At 43.0% G+C, this 21,521-nt stretch overlaps 1 protein-coding gene across 1 annotated transcript; it reads left to right on the forward strand.

The window, feature by feature from the left end:
• The first annotated feature begins 8,911 nt into the window (after positions 1-8,911).
• On the forward strand, positions 8,912-21,521 carry STOML3 (stomatin like 3). The gene is made up of 7 exons (XM_078069968.1): positions 8,912-8,939; positions 12,836-12,939; positions 13,021-13,093; positions 16,017-16,099; positions 17,538-17,741; positions 19,430-19,564; positions 21,083-21,521. Exons 1-7 carry the CDS (start codon positions 8,912-8,914, stop codon positions 21,305-21,307), a joined length of 852 nt encoding a protein of 283 aa, XP_077926094.1. The 3' UTR covers positions 21,308-21,521.

The raw sequence follows: 21,521 nt of genomic DNA on the forward strand, positions 1-21,521 counted from the left end.
CAGGCCTGGCTCCAAACCCATGAAAATTGGCCAAGTGTAAAACTTCTCAAGAATGAGATGGATCCTGGGGCAAGTTCCCCTGAGAAGCAGGATAAAGAGAATTTAGTGGGTAAGTTCCTCTTTTCTGCCCTAAGTATGTTTTATGTATATTAAGGGAAGTGAGAGTTGTGGCATTTCTGAGAGTTACAAAGTAGCCACGAGGGGGATTAATACATATTGGGATTGGCTTCAATTCAGTTAGAGTCCAGGATTTTGATCTCATTGCTCTTTGTGGTTTTATTTCCTTCTTGAACAGTGGTCTATAACTTGCTCTTTTCTTCAGTGTTAGATAGAATTTGTATTTATCTTTACATTCTTTTTTTTTTTTTTTTGCATTACATAGCAAAGATATGTTGAACAGGCTGAGATGTATCCATTTTCAAGTATCATCTGATGATGTTATGATTGAAAAGTTGATTTGACCTGCATTATGTTTGGTACCTGGAGAAAAGTTGAGGAAAATAAAACTTAGCCCATAAGTACTAACTACTACCTTGAATGGCATGTCTAGATTATGAAGCATTTTGCTTGCATTATGTTTTTAAATCCTACAATAATTCTGAGGAAGATTCTCACATAATCTCATTTTATGAAGGAGAAAACTGAGTCTTGGAGAGTTTAAAAACTTGTTGAAGTTCCAGAAAGTGATGATGATGATGATACTTGTGTATATGTGTGTGTGTGTGTGTGGGGGGGTGTTTTAACCCATGCTCTCTATAGTTTATGTTGCCAAAGAAGTCATAGAAATAGAAAACACACTTGGCTATCAGTTTGTAAAAGAAAAAGTATACATTTAGAAATATTTGCTTAAATTGATATGTGGGAAGCAGCAAATATCCCTTAGAAGTCTAAGTGGAAGGTATCTCCAAAGTACCTTCCATTATCTTTTTAAACAAGAAGTTTCATGAGACATTTTAGCTTCCATTTAACAAGTGAAGACATCAGCTGGGTAAATGGCTTGACTGGAGCTTTATCAGTGAGATAAACTGTCCATAGGGTTACTTGGTTTTGACTTTTTAATATAATGAGAAAAACCCGCACTACTACACTACAAACAGAAATGGAACTTATATGTTACAACTTCTGATTTCATGTGGTTTTAGCAATTTCTGAGAGATATAGGATTAGTCATTCTCTAGAGATTTGTGGGATGATTTGCCCTTGCCTTCCTCCATCTTGGATACATTATTTTTTTGTTTGTTTGTTTGTTTGTTTTTGTTTTTAATTTTTTATTGTTATGTTAATCACCATACATTACATCATTAGTTTTAGATGTAGTGTTCCATGATTCATTGTTCGTGCATAACACCCAGTGCTCCATGCAGAACGTGCCCTCCTCAATACCCATCACCAGGCTAACCCATCCTCCCACCCCCCTCCCCTCTAGAGCCCTCAGTTTGTTTTTCAGAGTCCATCGTCTCTCATGATTCGTCTCATCTTGGATACATTATTAACAAGACAATATTACCTAGTGCTGCAAGCTATGAAGAAATTTCCACTTACAAATGTTGAGAGAATTAAATGAATAACTGAGTCTTTGTTATCAACTCCAGCAGGAGTCTTCAGCAGTACTGTGCGGCTGGCTTCTTGTACAAGCTTTTGGAAACCACTAGTGTGCCTCTCTTCCCAACTCCAAGTTCAGTGACATCACAAGGGTAGATCCGATCTATAGAGTGCTATAAATTAGGGTCCCCCCCTCCAGTTGTTACACATTTACTCATGTAAATGAGTAGGACAACACTACTCATTAGCCTTTGACTTCTCTTGCACTTTTTTTTCCTCTTTTTTCTTTAAGAGTTAAAGTGAAGTTAATTGGAATCTTAATCATCCAAATCTTAGAATTTCTTCTCAATGTTAATATGCAAAAAAAATCCAGGGAGTTTTTTAAAACACAGATTTTGGGTTCTCATCCCTGGAAGGCCTGGTACTCTCGTCCTGGGATGGACTCAAGATTTTGCATCCAAGTAAGTTGCAAGCTGGTAATGTTGCCAGGCTGAGGACACACTTTGAGTAGCACAGTATTTCTTTTTAACAATTCTGCGTTTTCCCTGAAAAATGTTCCTCAGTGCAAGCTGTGTGCACATTTCAGAGAACTAGGCAGGAGGGAAGATGATTTTCAGGTGATGAAAAGATAGTATTTACCAGGAGGGTTTCTCTTTAGATTTTATGTTTGACACTTAAAATCCTTGATTCTGTGGAGAAAGAACCAGGAAGTTGCTGAGACTGTACTTTACTGGCTCCTCCACAGGATTGGAAGTGAATAGAAAGAGGGAAGAACTTTTAACACTACATCCCCAGGCCCAGGCAAGGTGATTGTTCTCATTCCACACACCTTTTATTTTTCCCTTGGGAAGCCTCCAGTCGTTCCTGCTCTGGAAATACAAAGGACTTTTTTCTTTTTTTACTTGGTGTGATTAATTTTTTTATTTTAAAACTCCCTCTAATATTATAAAGGTATCAAAAATTAAGAAAACTTAGAACAGTATTGTTGGGGAGGAAAAATTTCCCTTGACCCTTCAAAGATTCTTCTGGATGGCCTCAGAATTAAATTGACATGAGACTGATTAACAGGAGATAATCAAATTTAACTTTGTACAAACAGGAACCCCACATACATAAGAGGTTTTAAAGACAGAAAGGTAAAATAAGGTATATATGCCATCCTGAGCTAAGGAATGGGTTGGGGGCCGGAGGCTCAAAGGGGAGGAGGGCAATTCACAGAGCAATAAGAAGACAGGTGTTGGGTAATTAGAAGTTTGCTCTGCCATATAGATGGATGGGTCAATTAGATAAAATTCATCTCTGGTAAGAGCTCTCATTCTGGGAAAAACCTCCAGTTTAAGTTCTTCTAGGTAGATAAAGGGGGAGCAAAAATTTCTCATGAGCCCACTGGGTCTTGATTTCAGCTCCAAATAGTCACCTGCCAAAATGACACACTTTTGAGGACACTTGTTCTGACCCCTTCAGTATAAATCATACTTCCACCACTCAGAATTAACCACTGATAATATTTTGGTCAATTTCTTCCAATATTTTTTTCTTTGCATGTGTTTTGTGCTAATTGGGATCATAGTGTCCATAGAATTTTGCATTCTCCTGCTTTTTTCTCTTAACATCATACCATCATAATTTCTGGGTTTTCATCAATTAAAAAACATATAATCATGATATGATATTGTGTAGGTATGGTTTGCTTAATTATCTCCCCATTGTATTTTCAGAGTGTTTCTTATTTACCACTGTCATAAATAACACTATCATGAGACTGTTTGGACACACATCTTAAGGACAAGTGTTTGTTGTTGCTACTGGTAATGCTGTTATTTCATACAGAAAAGAGAGGTGGAGGAGGGACAAGCATGATGCAGGCATGGGGGAGAAAAATCTTTTCTCTACCCTTTTAGATGCTTTAGCTGATCTACTAATTACATGGACATAAGGAAGATTAACAAGGGAAAAACGAATTTAATTTTGTGCGTACGTGAAACTAAACGGACATGAGAGGCTCTAAGACAGTCAGGCAATTGAGGCTTATGTGCCATCCTGAGCTAAGACTAATGGAACAGTGGTCTGGGGCTTCAAAAAAGAGGAAGACAATTCACAGAAAGATGAGAAGAGTGAATGTTTGGTAAACAAATGTTTGTCATACCAGGCAGAAACAGTGGGACCCACAGAGGAATTTAAACAAACCATTCCTGCTCATCTCCCCCTGGCTTACCTTACTCTTGGTGATTACCTCTGGTGACAGCTCTCTTCCTGCACCAAACCCTGTATCTAAATTCTTAGAGGCAGTTAAGGGGGAAGTAAAAGGCTCTTCTCGAGTCTTTTGGGTCTTGTAGGTCTTCAGTTCAGAATAATTCACGTGCCGACGTGGAACATTTTGGGGAGGCTTGTTCTGGACTCCTTCACAAGGAAAACATTTTCTCTATTTTCTTCTCATAATCCCCAGTGAAGCAGTAGCATGAAGGAGAAAATGTGAGGACATATGATTCCCAGTTTAATTGACTCTCTTGAGAGCAAACAGAATCTCTTCTGCTGAATCATTATTTCCAGACAAGAAACTTCAAACAGATCAATAACTGTATTATGTGGCTGAGCATCATTTTTGACAACTCAGTGCATTTGGTGTGCTGTTCGCTGCATTCACTCAATGAATGAGTTTAGGATCTACTGTGTGTCAGGAGATGGAGACATAAATATAAAACACCTGCTCTCAAAGCACTACCGATCTACAGGGAAGACACCCACGTTAACTGAAAATTACAGCGTCCTGTGAAAAGCCAGGATAGAGGGTTTATTAGAAACTTAGAAAAGGAGCACCCAAAGGTAGGGGTGAGAGAGAAGAATCTTCCTAGAAAAGAAGGGGAAGTGTGAGCTGAGCTGTGTGACTAGATGAGGGAGAGAAGAATGTGGGATATGAATGGGGGCTGGGGGACATGAAGGCCCATGCAAAGGCACAAAGATGTGTGAGGACAGGGTGCTTTCTCTACCACGGGCAGTGTTTATGTGTTAGCATGTGGCTTAGGCAGCTAGACCCGGAGGTGAGAGACCAAAGCCCTGCCGCCTGAAAAACTGAATTACAGACTTGCCCAGGTGTCAAGCCTGGTCTCCCAAGGCATGCTTGGGAGTTGCTGGGCAGTTAGTTGACTGATGGGATGAGGCCTCGTTGGAATTCCTCCTGAGGCAGCTGCAGGGCGAGCTGTGTCTGCGGGGAGGTCATGACGTGGGACTTTAATTGGATTGGTAGCGCTTAAATTCTTAAGCTGAAGGGGGAGCATAAGGTATTAAAAGCATTTACTTTTATACTTTCTTGAACATTTGAACATTCTATTTCAAAATTTATTTTCAATATTTCTATAAAAGATCAAATGGTAAAAAGGAACTCCGTACACATGTGTCCTAAAGTTCATGTAACTCTCAAGCACAGATCATCCTTCTGTAGTTGAGATGTAATTATGACATTGAGAGAACTCTTATGATTATGAAATTTTGTAGTCATAGGAGGAGCAATGGTGAGATCAGCATCTGGCTCTGATTTAGTAGTTTTGCACTAAAGATCTGGTCTCTCTCTCTCTTTCTCTGTCTGTCGTTAAGGTTCTAAAAGTTATCTGCAAGAACTTCCAGTCAGGGGCTATGTTACTTTAAGGAGGTAGACACGTTCAAGGGCAGGGCTTTATTCTCCTTGAAAATGTAGTTCTTGCCCATATGGAGGAGCCATCATCTGGATGGACCAGAATATCCACCATGGATACTTAGAATCCTATCTGGTAAAAGAAACCAAATTTAAAAAAAAGAAAAAATATTATGTAAATGGTCAAAGTAAAAACTGCACCGAAGTTGAAGACTTTAGTGAAGACTATTGCAATAGAGGAGGGAGGCCAGAACGCAATCTGAATGAACAGTGCTGAAACAAAGGGGTAGAGGGTTTTTAAGGCTTGGAGTGAGTTCCTCGAAAAGTACTGGATGGCCTTAGGCAGTGGTCAGAGGCCATCTGTGTTTACTAATACCCTTCTCATATCTTTCTGACAGGTGGTAAATTTACAACTTGGAGCAAGGTGCCCTCTGAAGTCAGGCTCCCCCGTCCCACAAAAATGGGGAGTGCTACCTTCTTTGATGATTATATTTCAAAAGAATGGCTCCCAGGTCCTTGACAAAATGATCCTAACAAGAGGCTTTTAAAAAGGTTTACGTCTTGAAGGGGAAGAGAAAGAACTTACAATAAGTGTTCCAAAGAAAATACTCTAAAAAGGGAGAACAGGGTCTGAGAATCTGGAAGAATCTATTTAATGTTTAGTCAGTCTGAGGGAAATGTGAGGACTGTCTTGGCCAAAATACACCTCTAAGATAATCCTAGGCAGTGCGTTGGTTGGTTAGAGGGCCTCCTGATATGGCTAATATCCTTTACATATAATTGACTTAATCCCCAGAACTAGTTATTATTGTGTTAATAAAGGAGGAAACTAAGATGTAAGTAGGGTAAGTGACCGGTGGGATGTCATCTAGCTTTCAAGTGAAGGCAGCTCAGTTAGAATGTACGGTGAATGACTCAGGGCCACCACGTCTCATCCAGGCTGGGCATTGTCTCTATCTGTCCACAGGATGGCTTTGCTGAAGGTTTTCTATTTTCTCTGTCCTCTCTCTGAGAAAGCAGAGTAAACAGTGAGTTTTCCATCCTCAATACTAGCCTGACCTCATATCATCTGGTCTTTATTTGAATTATGTATTGAAGTATAAGATATGTACAAATAGGTGCACAAATCTTAAGTTCGTTTATCTTGAGAGAGAGAGAGACTGAATATACAAACAGACAATGGCTGGACCATATATAAAAACAGAACTCAATTGGGGAGTTTGGGCAGCCTGCCCCCCAGAACCCCTTTATCTATAATAACAGCCCAGGAAGACAGCCTACTATAAGTCAGTCTTACAAGAAGCCAGATTGTTATCTCTAGTGACAATTCAGGAAGCTAAACAACAACTTTTCTATCAGTCCCCAAGACCAGGACTTGATAAGTAACTGACAGCTTCTCTATTTTCTGTCCCTGCTTCCAACTTAGGACCAACTAAAGAAAGCCAAATATGCACCCCGAACCAATCACACAGGATGCCCCGCCTTCACTTAGCCCACTTACAGCTTCCCCAATCAGGCACACCTGAAGCCTTCCCCTTGTCCCACCGTAAAGCTCTCCCACTCCTCCGCCTGCCTTTGAGTCTTTGCCAAAATACAAAGGACAGATGCTGACTCTTCCACCATATAGCAAATTCTGAATAAAGGGCATTTGCTTTTCTCATTTGGTCGGTCTTTATTTCCACAGCCTCGATACATGTATGTCTGTGTAATCACCACCCTGATCAAGATAAGGAAAATATACAGCACCCTAGAAGGCTTCCTCATCCCTTCCCCGATAATACCCAACCACCAACAACCCCACTAACAGCTACTACTCTGACTTCAGACATAATAGATTAGTTTTGCTTGTCCTTGAATGGAATGATACGAAATAAGTGAGATCATACAGTATGTATTCTTATACATGGAATCAAAAGTATACACTCTTCGGTCTGGCTTATTTTGCCTGATATTTTGTTTATGAGATTCATCCACATTTTGCATATGGCGGTAGCCTTGTCTTTTTTCTTTCTGGGTAGTCCACCTTTGGATGAGTATACCACAACTTTATTTATTCACTTTACTGTTGATGGATTTGGGTGGCTCTTCATTTCTGGAATTTTATGAATAAAATTGCAAGGACCATTCCTTTTTTGTTGTTGTTATGTTATGTTAATCACCATACCTTACATCATTAGTTTTTGATGTAGTGTTCCATGATTCATTGTTTGCGTATGACACCAAGTGCTCCATGCAGAGCATGCCCTCTTTAATACCCATCACCAGGCTAACCCATCCCCCCACCCGTCCTCTCTAGAACCTTCAGTTTGTTTCTCAGAGTCCATAGTCTCTCATGGTTCGTCTCCCCCTCCGATTCCCCCCCCTTCATTTTTCCCTTCCTACTATCTTCTTCTTCTTCTTCTTTTTTTTAACATATAATGTATTATTTGTTTCAGAGGTACAAGTCTGTGATTCATCAGTCTTACACAATTCACAGCGCTCACTATAGCACATACCCTCCCCAATGTCCATCACCCAGCCACCCCATCCCTCCCACCCCCCAACACTCCAGCAACCCTCAGTTTGTTTCCTGAGTTTAAGAATTCTGCAAGGACCATTCTTGAATGGGTTTTCACTGTAATCACCACTCATTTCTCTCAGGTATTACTTCGAAGCGGAATACTGAGTCATGGAGTAAAGATGTGTTTAGCTTTAGTAGATACTTTCAAATAGTTTCTCAAGATGATTGTATCAGTTTGCATACATGAGGGCTCAGGTTGCTCCACAACCTTGCTAAAATGGGATATTGTCCGGTCTTTAATGTTTGCCGTTCTGGAAGCTGTGTATTATGATCTCATTGTAGTTACATACGTCTTTCTGTTTGGGGGTTTTGAAACAATGTCATAATACCTCAACAGCGATTTCTGCTTAGAGAAGAAACAGCTCTTTTACAGTAACACAGATCTGGGGGCAAGGATTAGATGTAGTATTGATCTCATATTTAAATACTGTTGACCAAGCCTTAATAAGAAATAAGCAACCAAGTCACCTAGCTTGTTTTATTTACTAAAATTCATTTCTACCACTAGTGCCATATATGTGGGGCTAGTGATTTGGAATAATCTCCCCTACTTCCTGGCCTTGCGCAGGTTACCAGTCTTGCATTAAGTGTTTACCCCTAGTCCTAGAGGGCATTTAAGGTTCGTCCGGTGCTATGGGCTGTAGCTAAGTGCCGGGAACAAAGCCCCAGAGGCAAGCCTGTACAAGTGAAGCTGGTCTTGCCTCGCTGCATAAGTCATTAAAGGCAGACACGAATGTCTGTCAGTTTGTGGAACTTGTGGGTCCCCCTTACTCAAAGAGAGATTAAGATGCTGATGACAACACGAACCAGATTTTCTGGCTGCAGAATGAAGGGCTGGCCTTGGTTATCCCTCAAGTCCCCTTGAAGCCCCAGGGTCAGCAGCGCGGGGCCCCGGGTTCTGTGCATTACGGCTCTGCCCTTCTCTTTCCAGACTGAGGGCAATGTGTCGACTAAACATTCTGCTGTTCTTTGTCCCAGCCGCATGCAGAAGGGAATCCCCACTTATTTCCTAGAAGGCAGCGCAGCAGAGACCAGACCTTATTATTACACCTGCCCCTACTGCCTCTCTCCTGCTAGACGTGAACCCTAGTTGGGAAGTTCCCCATCCTTATTCTCCTTTGAGTCCTCAGCTCTAGCCTAGTGCCTGGTGTAGAACTGGCAAAATACTGTCAAATGGATGAATGAGAAATCGGGGGCAATTTGTTGGGGGTGGCAAAATCCAGTTCTCTGCTGCGAAGTAAGCAGACGATGATGGCCATACGGTATTATGACAGCAACTCAGAAAATACACATCCATGGATTTGGAGAAAGCCGGAGATGGTTAGGTGTGCTAAGGGCTTGCGGGGTTAATGCAGAGGTTGCGTGGGGCCCTTTCCCTCCGCCATCCCCTTAGCCTCCAAGGAAGGCTCTGGAAGCACCCTTGTGGGTGAAGGCAATACGGGAGGTTTCTGAAGAGCCTTTGTAACACAATCCCTGCATATCTTTTCAGTCAGAATTGGGATCCTCGGGTCCACTTCCCCGCAAGGCTTCCTGCGCTCACCGTGAGGGGAGGCTGAAAGATTCCCTCTGCTCGAAGCCTGTGCCTCTGGCCCTGCAGGCAAGCTGACCACTGTGCTCACGGCCCCATTTTAACCACAGCTAATGACACCCCCAGGCTCCAGAATCCTCAGTTCTCCCGGCGGCAGTGGCCCGGGCGGTTCTAAAGCTCAAGTGTAAATCTTGGAAGAGGACTCATGCCCTCATCTCTTGTCTCAGCATGGTTAGTACCTAAGAGAGCCTCACCCACAGGTCGTCATGCAATGCAAGGACTGGATGGGGCTCCGGAGGAACGCCTACGGGCCAGGACTCAGGTTCTGCCACAAACACTTGCTTATGTAGCTGGGTGTTCAGGCTGCAGCTACTCCGGAAATGTCTAGAGCTTGCTCGGGGCATAAAGTGTAACTGGGGTCTTGGTGGAGTCCCAGCTGTTTGTGGGGGTTGCCCTGCCAAAGTCACAGCCCCGGGACACCCCCAAGGCTCCTGAATACCAATGACTGCAGTGTCAGCAGCGGGGAAATACACCCCGGGCGGCCGGAACCGCGCTGCCTTCTCACCTCATTCACCGAGATTCCAGGAAATGACAGCTGGTCCCAGAGAGGCGTGTACAAGCACCGTTATGTCAGCCTTGTTGGCAGGGGCAGAAGTACAAGGGACCTTCATGTCCAGTGGCTACGTAAACAGACCCAGGTGCAGGGTGGAGCCATGTGCGACAGTGAAGAAGAAGGAGGTAGAGCTGCATGTACTGACATGGAAATAGCTCTCAGATATATTCAGTTTTTTAAAAAATAGAAGTGTTGGGGCGCCTGGGTGGCTCAGTCGGTTAAGCGGCTGCCTTTGGTTCAGGTCATGATCCCGGTGTCCCGGGATGGAGCCCCGTGTCCTGTCGGGCTCCCTGCTCGGCGGGGAGTCTGCTTCTCCCTCTGCCACTCCCGCTGCTTGCACTCTCTCTCTCTCTCTGTCAAATAAATAAATAAAATAAAACAGTAGAAGTGTTAGAATGGTGCCATAGCTCACCAAATCTACAAATCTAAGCCAAGTGTTTTCTAAGGATAGACATATGTATATAAATACATAGGAATGGCTCTATCATGAAATACACCAAATCAGTAACTATGGGACCTCTCTAGATAAAAGTGGACTAAGGAGAGGATGATCAGGGGGACTTCAGTTTTATCTGTATTGCTTTGATTTTTTTTTTTTATTTTACAATGAGAATGTTTATATACAGGCCATATCATTACAGTAATTAAAAAAAAAGCACTAATAGGGGCTCCTGGGTGGCTCAGTCGGTTGGGCGGCTGCCTTCGGCTCAGGTCATGATCCCAGGGTCCTGGGATCGAGCCCCACGTCAGGCTGCCTGCTCAGCAGAGAGCCTGCTTCTCCCTTTCCCTCTGCCTGCCGCTCTGCCTACTTGAGCTCTCTATCTCTCTGTCAAATAAATAAATTAAAAAAAAAAAGCACTAATAAATAAAATGCAACAAAGATTCTATTAGAATGCACAAAATGTCTTTTTTTTTTTTTAAAGATTTTATTTATTTATTTGAGAGAGTGAGAATGAGAGAGAGAGCATGAGATGGGGGAGGGTCAGAGGGAGAAGCAGACTCCCCGCCGAGCAGGGAGCCCGATGCGGGGCTCGATCCAGGGACTCCAGGATCATGACCTGAGCCGAAGGCAGTCGCTTAACCAACTGAGCCACCCAGGCGCCCTGCACAAAATGTCTTTTTATCCTGCATAATGATAGTCCAATCCACCTCACCAGGGTCCAAGGCTTTGGAAGGTGGTATTTTAAAAATATAAACTTTGGGTATGGAGGCAAGTCCTTATTGCTATCGGGTGTATCTTTATGTGTATTTAGAGCCCATTAAAGGACATTTGCACAAAACGTTTTTAATACTAAATATGTAACTAAGACGTAGATACTTCCCATCTATGGGACTGCACTAATTGAGAAAGTACCTGGTGGGTGCCGGCACCAGGCATGGGGAAGTAGGCAGCGTCACAGTGAGCTATTGACGAGAGTGCGGATTGGTACAAACTCGTTGAAGGGCACCTAATCATCTAACGAAATTGTAAATACTAATCTCTTTGACCTAACACTTTCCCTGCCTGGCATTCACCCTACATGAGTGTACAAAAACACATATTAAAAAGCACTCATCACAGCACTGTTTTAAGAGCAAAATCCTAGAACCCTCCTGAATGTTCATAAACTTATGGCGTGGGCACTGATGAGTCAGGGGCAGTAAAATGGATAAGTGAGGATGGATGTGAGGTGGTACCAGTTCGACCTGGTGACTTCTGCAGTTGGACAGGGGAGGGGCAGTGATAACCCTGCGTCTCTAACGTGGACAGTAACGTGGATGGTTAGGCATTAATTAAGCTAGGGATAGCATAAGGTGTTTGTGGAGTTATCTGGGTGAAGATATCTAGTACATATAGTTAATTCGGGTGCCTGTGTGGAGAATATGAATCTGTTGGAGGAAGTGTGGGGTGAGGATGGGGGCGGTTGTCAAGAAGAGAACAAGAAGGAATGAGGATTTAAAAGAAGTTGAATGGTGAATAAAAGAATAAAGTAAGAATAAAAGGGTCAGCCAGACTTGTGTGTTCTACAAACTGGAGTTCTAAGACTTGAGAAATTGTGTAATTGAAGTGATTAAGGCTACAAAGTTTTAGATGACTGAAGTATGATTTGAACTTAACACTGCAGGGCAATATTCTTTAAGCCAAAATGCCCTTGTTATCATAATATGTTATGGAAGCAAAAAGACTTCCGATGTAATGAGCCAATGTAACAAAATTCCTTGAAAAGTCAGAATTGTCAAATATCAGTGTCTGACAAGTCCCTGTAATATCTGTAAAACGGGAATGAAGTAGTAATATGCATTTACTAATGTAGATATTAATGTATGGACCAAGTGCCATATAAAAAAAAATCTCATTTAGTCCTTGTCAAATCCTTCAAGGTGGTTGACTTCTATCCCCATACTATAGATGGAGAAGTGGAGGCTCAGAAGGATTGAGTGGCTTACCCAAAGCCACAACACTGGTAGGTAAGAGAGCTCTCATAGAAATTCATACCTACAGGCTCTTCAAAATGTTTTTCTTGCCATCTTTCTGCCTTTGGGGATAATAGTACCTACCTCTCTACCTCAGAGATTGTCTTCAATTTCAACCTGGAGAATCCTGGGCACCCAGGAATTTGTCTTTTAAAATGGTACCCTAATGATTCTGATGGCGGTAGTCCATGAATTATACACTGGGTAACAGAGTTTTATGTGTTTTGAGGATAATAAACCATGTCATTCTTACTAAATATAATGGTACTTGTTATTATTGATTCTGAGACTTTTCTTGGAAGGGACAGGTCAATTTCAATCTAAAACCCTGAATGAACAGTGTGTGTGTATGTGTGTGTTTACTGCATTTACGGGTGTGCATGGGTTTCGATCTCCTCCTCAGTGCCATCAGGCGTGGCCTGCGCATTGGGTAATAGCCTTACTCATGCAGCTGAATGGCTTTTCTAAGAACCATGTAAGTTACAGGCTTGCTTCCTCCTCATTTCTTAGGCATCAGCAGTAAACGGCTCGGTGTATGTGGCTGGATCCTCTTTTCCCTTTCTTTGTTGCTGATGATCATTACCTTCCCCATCTCCATATGGATGTGCTTGAAGGTAACACCCTGGGAAATAAATTGGGCTCTCTCTGTGAGCTGATGAACCATTAGGACTAAATGCTCTCCCTTAATCTCTTAGATCATTAAGGAGTATGAACGTGCTGTTGTATTCCGACTGGGACGCATCCAAGCTGACAAAGCCAGAGGGCCAGGTAGGACACTGTGGCTGTTCCTGACAAGGATCATGGGCACCTAATACTTAACTGTTGTCACTGAGAAAAATCACAGGAAGCTGGAGCCCTTGCCTGTCTGTACAATGGAAAGAAAGATGTTGTTCCTGTTAGGCAAGTGAACAGGAGTCACCGCTAGACCTCTAGTTTGAGAGGCTGGAAATCCAGCCCTGTTTCCTAGCATTCCCTCTGAGAGAGTCAGTGAATGGGAGCAAAGCGCGGCTCTGTTACATTGGCCGGACGTCCCTTATTATCAAGTCCACTAGAAGAATGACTGAAGAATGAAGGGAGGGAGTAAATGGCCAAGGTAGATGATTGAGTTACTCTGAGAGAGTATTCCGGGAGCTGGTTTTTGATTCTCGCCCTCTGAAAAGAGCTAATGGAAAAGTAAAAGGTAGTTTCTTCTCCTGGCAAGTAGACTAATGGAAATAGAGAGCTAGAAGCTATCGCACAACTCATTTGGTCAAATGTAGTGTTTCTTTCCGTCCTTTTTCTACCTTAGAATGAAGACTGTTCCAAATTCTTCATGTTATAAGAGGATGGGATTTTGGGGGGTGGGGAGCGGACATGGGAAGGTGTTAGGCACTAAAACTCTGGAAGTTAGGTATTGATTTAATTCTCATAACTTCTCTTGGTGTATATGTAGTCGAACAATATGAAATTGCTAATACTTGTTTTTGATTCACAAGCATGACAATTTCATATGATAAATTCTAATATTTTGGAAGGAGAGGCCATCACAAACAGCATCTTACAAGATACATGAGAAAGAATGGTTATTTGCAATAGTTCTTTAATAACATTTGTTTTTTGCCCTCTATTATGATGTATTTGAGTAAACACATTCTCTTCCCAACTGGACTATAAGCTCTCTGCAGGGCAAGGACTTTCTTAGTCACCTTGGTACTGCATGTGTTCTACACTTGGCCATACACTGTGGTAGGCACTCAGATCTCTGTTGCATTAAAAAAAAATATGAGAAATTTCAAAAGCAGAAGCTTGTTAAAGAGGCTCGGTCGTTTCAAGTAGTATAATCCTACTTGTCTAATTTCATAAAGGACCTGAGGGGAAAGAGGGCAAGAATGACTTATTATGGATATTCTTTTTTTTTTTTTTTAAGATTTTATTTATTTATTTGACAGAGAGAGACACAGCGAGAGAGGGAACACAGCAGGGGGAGTGGGAGAGGGAGAAGAAGGCTTCCCGCCGAGCAGGAAGCCCGATGCGGGGCTCGATCCCAGGACCCTGGGACCATGACCTGAGCCGAAGGCAGATGCTTAATGACTGAGCCACCCAGGCGCCCCTATTATGGATATTCTTATGAGTTCGTCCAAATAGAAGCGTTAGACTCATCCAACTGAGGTATAACAGACCAAGGTTGACCCCTTCCAGGTCATGTTGCATCTGGTGGGGCCAAGCTTCTAAGTTAGAGTAAAACTGGATTTGAGAGAAGTAGACTAGCCATAACTTGGAGGGCTTTAGAGAAAAGTGGATCTCTTTTAAATGAATTTTCCCAGAAGATTTCACCACTAAATGTCCCAGGATAACTACTCTCGTCATACATGTCTCTGGGGCTAATGAGTTACCTCAGAGAGCCGTAAGAGCTAGAGAGAAACAAGCCAAATTGCTAATGGAAAACCTCTCCACTTTTGTAAATTGTAAATTATTCTTTAATAATGAAAGTATTAATAATAAGTGGTGCCACTTCTTGAGCACGTAATACATATCTGGCACTGTGTTTAGTACTTTATTTCATTATCATGTTGAATCATGCTTAATCTTCACTACCGTCTTCTAGAGATTAACTAACTGAAGCTCAGGAAAATTATGAGAGTGTTCCCAGGTCACAAGCTAGTAAGGGCGAGGGCTAGGACTTAACCCTCTAGTTTTAGGGGCCACGACCTCAACCAGTGACCTGACACCAAATAAGGAAGTAAATTAAGCAGCAATCCTCACTACACCAAATAAGGAAGTAAATTAAGCAGCAATCCTCACTACAAGTCTCAGGAGAGTTGAGAGACCAAAAGAAAGAAAGCACCTTAGCAGTGTTTTCCTTTGATGTTACCAGCCCTTTGCAAGGTATGCAACTTACAAACCTGTTTCTTCTTTGAAAACGAAAACACCAGCACAAAATCTTTCTGGTGAATGGAAATGGATTGGTGTCCGCATCTTGCTGACATGCTTTGTGGTTCTAACCTTGGTGACTCTTGCTGTAGAGAACATTCACCACGCTTATGTCAGGGATTCATGCATGGGATCTTCAACTGAATTTTCTTATCCCCCTCCTTCCCCCACCCAGCCCCAAACCCAAATACTTCACAATTCAAAAAGAAGTAAGAGTGTTTATAATTGGAGAATGCCATTATACTTGAACTAGAACACAGCTCTGGAGAAACAGAAAATTCTGAAATACATTGGTTTTAGGGACTCTGAAATCTTGAGAAGATTTTACTTCCACTATTTTTTCAGTGCTATTGAAGATGAATGAGAATGTTGACAGTCATTGATATTTAAGGTAAAAAATCTATTACTTAAATCTTTTGTATGAATATCTTTAATAAGGACACCAATTTCCAAAATATCCTTTTAAATTAATGTCAAATTCAACACTTGGATAGAAGTAGGTTGAGTGTTTTAAAAATAAAATCTAAAAATTAAATGTCAAGGATCTTTAGCTCTTTACCACAAGATTTTAATTTCTAGGGAACCACTTTTCTTTAGTCACTGACTAGTAGGAGGAACTAATTTTCCCCAAAGTTAGAGGTGTGCATATTGAAGATCCTCTGAGAAGCATTTGTAGTCCCTTGAAAATAATGTATCATATAGTTAGGAGACAATTTGTTGCAGTTAGTTTCAATAGGGTAAAAGTTTCAATAGGGTAAAATTCATATTTTCTCTCTCATAGGTTTGATCCTGGTCCTGCCCTGCATAGATGTATTTGTCAAGGTTGATCTCCGAACTGTTACTTGCAACATTCCTCCACAAGAGGTAATGCCGGTTAAAGATATGTCATTAGAAATAAAACCTGTTATCTTCCCTGTTCCACGGACAGTTGATGTTTTACATTGTGTTGTCAAATTATAAGGGACCTGCTTGAGGAGCCCTGGGTAGGTCCTAAAACCACTGGGTTTTGCTTTTCCCATTCAGAATAAAGCCAAGGGCAAGGGCTGGCTTGCTGTGAGACTTGGAATGACTCAGAGGGGAAAGTCCCTGAGAAGATAGAGAAAAGATGCAGTTGGCAGAGAAACTGGGATGGAGAGCAGTAGCCAAGATGCTTGGGAGAGTCAGATAAGTCGTTGTATAAAGGAGCTGAATTCAATTTGGTGGAGGGTAGGGTTTGGTTAGGATATTATCCTTGCTGTCACCTTTCCAGAAGATTTTTTAGTAAAATCTCTATCATTCACTTTTTTGTGTGTGATTGAATGCAACACAGTGGGTGGGTGTAAGGAAAGAGCACAGAACCCACCTGCATTTGGATTTCAAATAATTCTTTTCAGTTCTTAAAGTATTGTAAATAAATATCCAAGGCCAATAACAGGACAATAGAGAAGAGAAACAGAGTTACTAAGAACCAAAACAATTCAGGAAGAGGAAAGAAAATGTGAGTAGGGCCTACAATGTGGGAGGGCAGAGGTGATGAGAGGATTATGAGTTGATGTTAATTTTCTTCTCTCTGGTCCAGGAAACTCAGTCATGACCCAACAATCACATCGCCATGTCACTGGTGGGAATTACAGAGTCCTTACTTTAGGAGTCAGCCTGTGTCATAAGAGAGTTAGAGATGCTTAGTGACCTATCATGGGCCTTTTCTGGCCTCATAGTCCACCGTTCTAGATGGGAGAAGGGAGCTCTAGATTCTGCTCCTACGGTCCTGCCAGAGAGCTCTCACTGGCTGCAAAGCACCTCGTCTCATTATTCAGAATGATTAATGCAAAACCTCGATGAAAGCAAATAGATTTCTCTTTATGTGAATACAGAGCCCGGTCTCTGGTGACATCTATGTTTTCTAAGAAGCACTGCTGTTCATCAAATCTGATAAAAACTGAAAACCAAAAAGATTTCGGGTATCAGGGAAACAAGTGTTCTATCTCTGTGTAGAAGGTAGAATTCCACAAAGTTTCTACTTGCCACGTTTTAAAATAGAAGTGTTTATGCTCCCCATGGTATATCAAGAGCCTCTGCCTGTGGGGTGTAAGACTTCCCCAAGATGAAGATGCAGGGCTGGGTACAGACTACCCATGGATAAGGATTTTGTCACCACCTAGGATGACATTATACTCGAGCCAGGGCAGAGTTTGGGTGATGCTGGCATGAGCTGTCATGAATGCTCTCCTCCTGGGGAGAGGACTCTTAGGCTGGCTGACACTTTGTCAGTCACTGTGACAGTCGTAATAAACATGCAATTTTCCCTGTCCTTGCTCTCCAGATCCTCACCAGAGACTCCGTGACTACTCAAGTGGACGGAGTTGTCTATTACAGAATCTATAGTGCTGTCTCAGCGGTGGCTAATGTCAACGATGTCCACCAAGCCACATTTCTGCTGGCTCAGACTACTCTGAGAAACGTCTTAGGGATGCAGACCCTGTCCCAAATTTTAGCTGGCCGGGAAGAGATCGCCCATAGCATCCAGGTAAAGATGCTGAGAACGAATAGCCTGTGTCTTTAGTTCATTTATTTTAATTATCAGTGATGATCAAATATCAGTAGTTCAAAGAATCCCTCTCCCGTGCATGCACGCGCACTCTCACAGTCACACACACAGAGCTGCTATAAACACTTGGCTTCAGTTTGTGGTTTTATTCCTTTACAATTACAAGGTGTAGATTTAAATATCTGAGCAGGAGAAGGGGAGCTGTAGGAATTTTACACCTTACCCATTTTCTTTGGAATTCAACCTATGAGTTAGCATTGTACACATTAGCCTTTTCTGAAGAGGTTAGCGTCATTTTTAATTCAGGTTACTCGAGAAGAAAGGTCACCCTTTCTCAGACAGCCGTGTATTTCTGCATTTCAATGGAATATTAGAACAGGATTCAACCAAGACATCGCAGGCCTGCCATCGCTGGAAAATCTGACATGGTTCCACCGATATCAGTAATTATCGTGATAGTAATCATAATAAATGAATAAAATCTTTAAAAAAGTAATCATAATTATAATACTGATGAGGATGTTGCAGGTATCCATCTCAACTCTTGCACACCCCAGTTTATAGATGATTACATTTCTGTGTGGTCCTAAATCAAGAATGTTTTGATTCTGAGCCTCCCTGCTGTACGGTAGGAGGGAATTTCAGCTTTGGTCCTTGGCATCTCTTCCAGTGCTTAATGTGGCACAAAGACCCCAAGGCTTTCTGAGATAGTGTCGGTGCTATGTAACTCTCTATATCATTTGTAAGAGCCCCATGAGTTTGACAGCTCAGATGTTTCCCCTGCCACAGTCCGGTCACCAGCTTCTTGGGTGGTCTCACCGTCTCCCACAGTTCTCTAGAAATCGTGGAAAGGCAAGCAATCGCTTGCCATTTGGCAGTGGAGATCTCTGCCCCTGGCCTCGGAGGGAACTAGCCGTCTGATCTCACTCTTTCACAAGGCATTCTTTTTCACCCCTCCCTCTGCAGGATAACCAACAGGACATCCTCGGTGGTCTTCGGTTTTACCAAAGGACAAGCATATCTTTGATTTTAGGCTATGGTGCTCTCAGAAAAATATGCCTGGCTACCTGTTTAAAACTGGCCACAGGACAGAGGTTCACTAGGGCAAGGCACAGAGTATCTCAACAAGTACCCAATGATATTTATTGAGTTATTGTGAGGCATTGGTAGATCTCTTACATGTATTATCTCCAAATCTCATGAAAATCCTGAAAGGAAACCTTTATAGATGAGAAAATGAAGAATCAGAGAGGTTAAGGAACTGGCCCAGTGATTCACGGCTGCAAATGGCAGAGCCAGGACAAAATCCAGGAGTATCTGAGAAGCCCATGCATTGCTGCCAGCTTAATGTCAATGACAAGAAAATGTGGGGTATTTGCTCAACTCTAGAGGGATGGCATATACTTCATTAGGAATAGTTTGGGGGTGAATCCTCATACCTCCTAAAAGATCTGTCAGGTTCTCCTTCTGAATCCTTCCCGGGATTCCCTTCAATTCCTGGGAGTGATCAGTAAGAACTCCCTTTCCTTTCCCCAGTTGTCTCACTCCAAATGCTGTGAATACAAAAGGAGAAGAAGAAGAGGAATTTATCTTGCAGATATGAAGCACATCAGAACCTTACATCCCCTGTCTTCTGACCAATGCCCTTTCTTTTGATCTGGAAACAGACCTTACTCGATGATGCTACCGAGCTGTGGGGGATCCGGGTGGCCCGGGTGGAAATCAAAGATGTCCGGATCCCGGTGCAGCTGCAGCGGTCCATGGCGGCGGAGGCTGAGGCCACCCGGGAAGCCAGGGCCAGGGTAAGAGCTACTCCGTCTACAGTGGAAGGCAAGATGCCTAGCTCTGGAGCAGATAAAAATAGACCTTGAGTGGAAGATCAGGCCTTCTCAATGATTTTGATAAGAAAAGGGTTTCTTTTTCACAGTTTTTCCTGAGAATTTCCTCCTGAATTAAAAGGTAACGGGCAGCTTAATGTACTTTGAGGAAGTAGGGCAACAGGTCTTGGGACAGGGGCTGCTCAGCAACACGCCCAGTGACTTAGCAAGGTGGGTCCCAGGTCTGGCTGCATTTCAGTCCCCTAGAGATAACTCAACATAGCAAATACTAATTCTCAGGCCTCACCTCACACTCGGTGAAGCTGAGTCTCTTGTGGCTCAGGAATCTGCGTTTGTATAAAGCTAGTAATTCTGCTTTTTTTTTTTTTTATTTAATTATCGGAGTATAACTGACAGACAAGGCTAGATTAGTTTCAGGTGTACAACATATTGACCCGACAATCCTGTACATCACTCAGTGCTGGTTGCTCAGTACTCATCACAGTGGGTGTAGCCACCCTCTGAAAGCTGGGATTCGGCGGTAGCCAACCCGGTGCCCGTCTTTTGAACATTACTGTTGCGTGTGGTAAGCGTGCTGGATTCACAGTCCAGGTTAGAATGACAAACTGTAAACATACCCTGGCCTCGAATGTTCTTGAGTCTGTTGGCCCTATAGCCTTCTGCGGGACCTATAGCCAGGTCTGCGGGGATGGGCTTCCTGGAGTATCAGAAAGCAACGAAGATGAGAAGCCTTTTGCGTACCCTCCTCAGAATCTTCCTCAAGAACCGATGAGTCTTCCTCTGCCCTCCTCCCTTCCCCATCTCTGGTTTATCTGAGAAGCTCCAGCAGCTTCTCGGCAGTGGACTTGGAGGGCGCTTTGGCACAGAGCGCGTGAGTGGCCGCGGCTGGGGCAACCGAGGTGCAAATCCGTCTTGGGCAGGAGAGAACTAGAAGGGGAGCCAGCACTTAAGAGAGCCTTCCAGTGGGTGTTCTCAGACCCGCACTTGCTGCTCCTGGTAATCAGGAGCAGAGAGAACTTGAAACAGTCCTTACGTTGTAAGGATGAGGCTAAACTGGCAACAGAATAAAAGGAAAAAACATCTCCTAGGATAAGTAAGGACAACAGAGGGAAGCCAGGCGGAGGCCTTGAATTTCAAACTTCTCTGGAGGCTAACGCAGGGGATGGGGGGGCTCCGGGGTGATCAGCCTGCATCACTCAGGCGCGGACCGCCCAGGATTTGTTGGGGTTAAAGACGGTGCTTTTATTTTGTTTGCAAAGGAAATCTATGGACTCATAATTTGTAAAAATATCTCCCCGCTTCCTGCAACCTCCTCAAATTCCCCTAATCACATTAGGATGTGAAACTCTCACCCTCGCCAGAGCAGTAACTCCATGAAACCCACAGGCAGGCAGGCATCGATCGGGACGCAGCCAGAAAAAGAGATCCTTAGTCACCGTTGTAAGCCTTTCTTTCTGAGCTCTTTTATTTCTGCCATTTCAGGTCCTTGCAGCGGAAGGAGAAATGAATGCTTCCAAATCTCTGAAGTCAGCCTCCATGGTGCTGACCGAGTCCCCCATAGCCCTGCAGCTGCGTTACCTGCAAACCCTAACCACCGTGGCCACGGAGAAGAATTCCACCATCGTGTTCCCTCTGCCCATGAGTATCCTGGAGGGCATTGGTGGTGTCAGCTACAATAACCACCAGAAGGCTCCGAACAGAGCCTGAGGTCCTCCTGCTTTCTATGTCTCTGGAGAACCCAGCATTTAGAAGTGCGAGAGTTGCAACATTACTGAAACAGAGGGACGCTGCGGCTGGAGTAGCATTAGCGGGGAAATGCCATAGAGGCTACAGGAAAAAAAAAAAAAAAAGAGGGCTGTGTACTACTTTTATTATTCAAGAGCATAAACAACTGTGCATTATCCTTTTTAGTCTGTTAGCA

The sequence above is a fragment of the Halichoerus grypus genome, chromosome 4 (assembly GCF_964656455.1).
Source record: "Halichoerus grypus chromosome 4, mHalGry1.hap1.1, whole genome shotgun sequence".
NCBI lineage: Eukaryota > Metazoa > Chordata > Mammalia > Carnivora > Phocidae > Halichoerus > Halichoerus grypus.

What these genes read in the sequence shown, in the direction of transcription:
- STOML3 (XM_078069968.1), top strand. Translation starts at nt 8,912, where the DNA reads ATGAGAAATCGGGGGCAATTTGTTGGGG. An exon ending in TCGGGGGCAATTTGTTGGGG is followed by an intron (nt 8,940 to 12,835) that starts GTGGCAAAATCC and finishes CTCATTTCTTAG; the next exon opens with GCATCAGCAGTAAACGGCTC. An exon ending in TGACAAAGCCAGAGGGCCAG is followed by an intron (nt 13,094 to 16,016) that starts GTAGGACACTGT and finishes TCTCTCTCATAG; the next exon opens with GTTTGATCCTGGTCCTGCCC.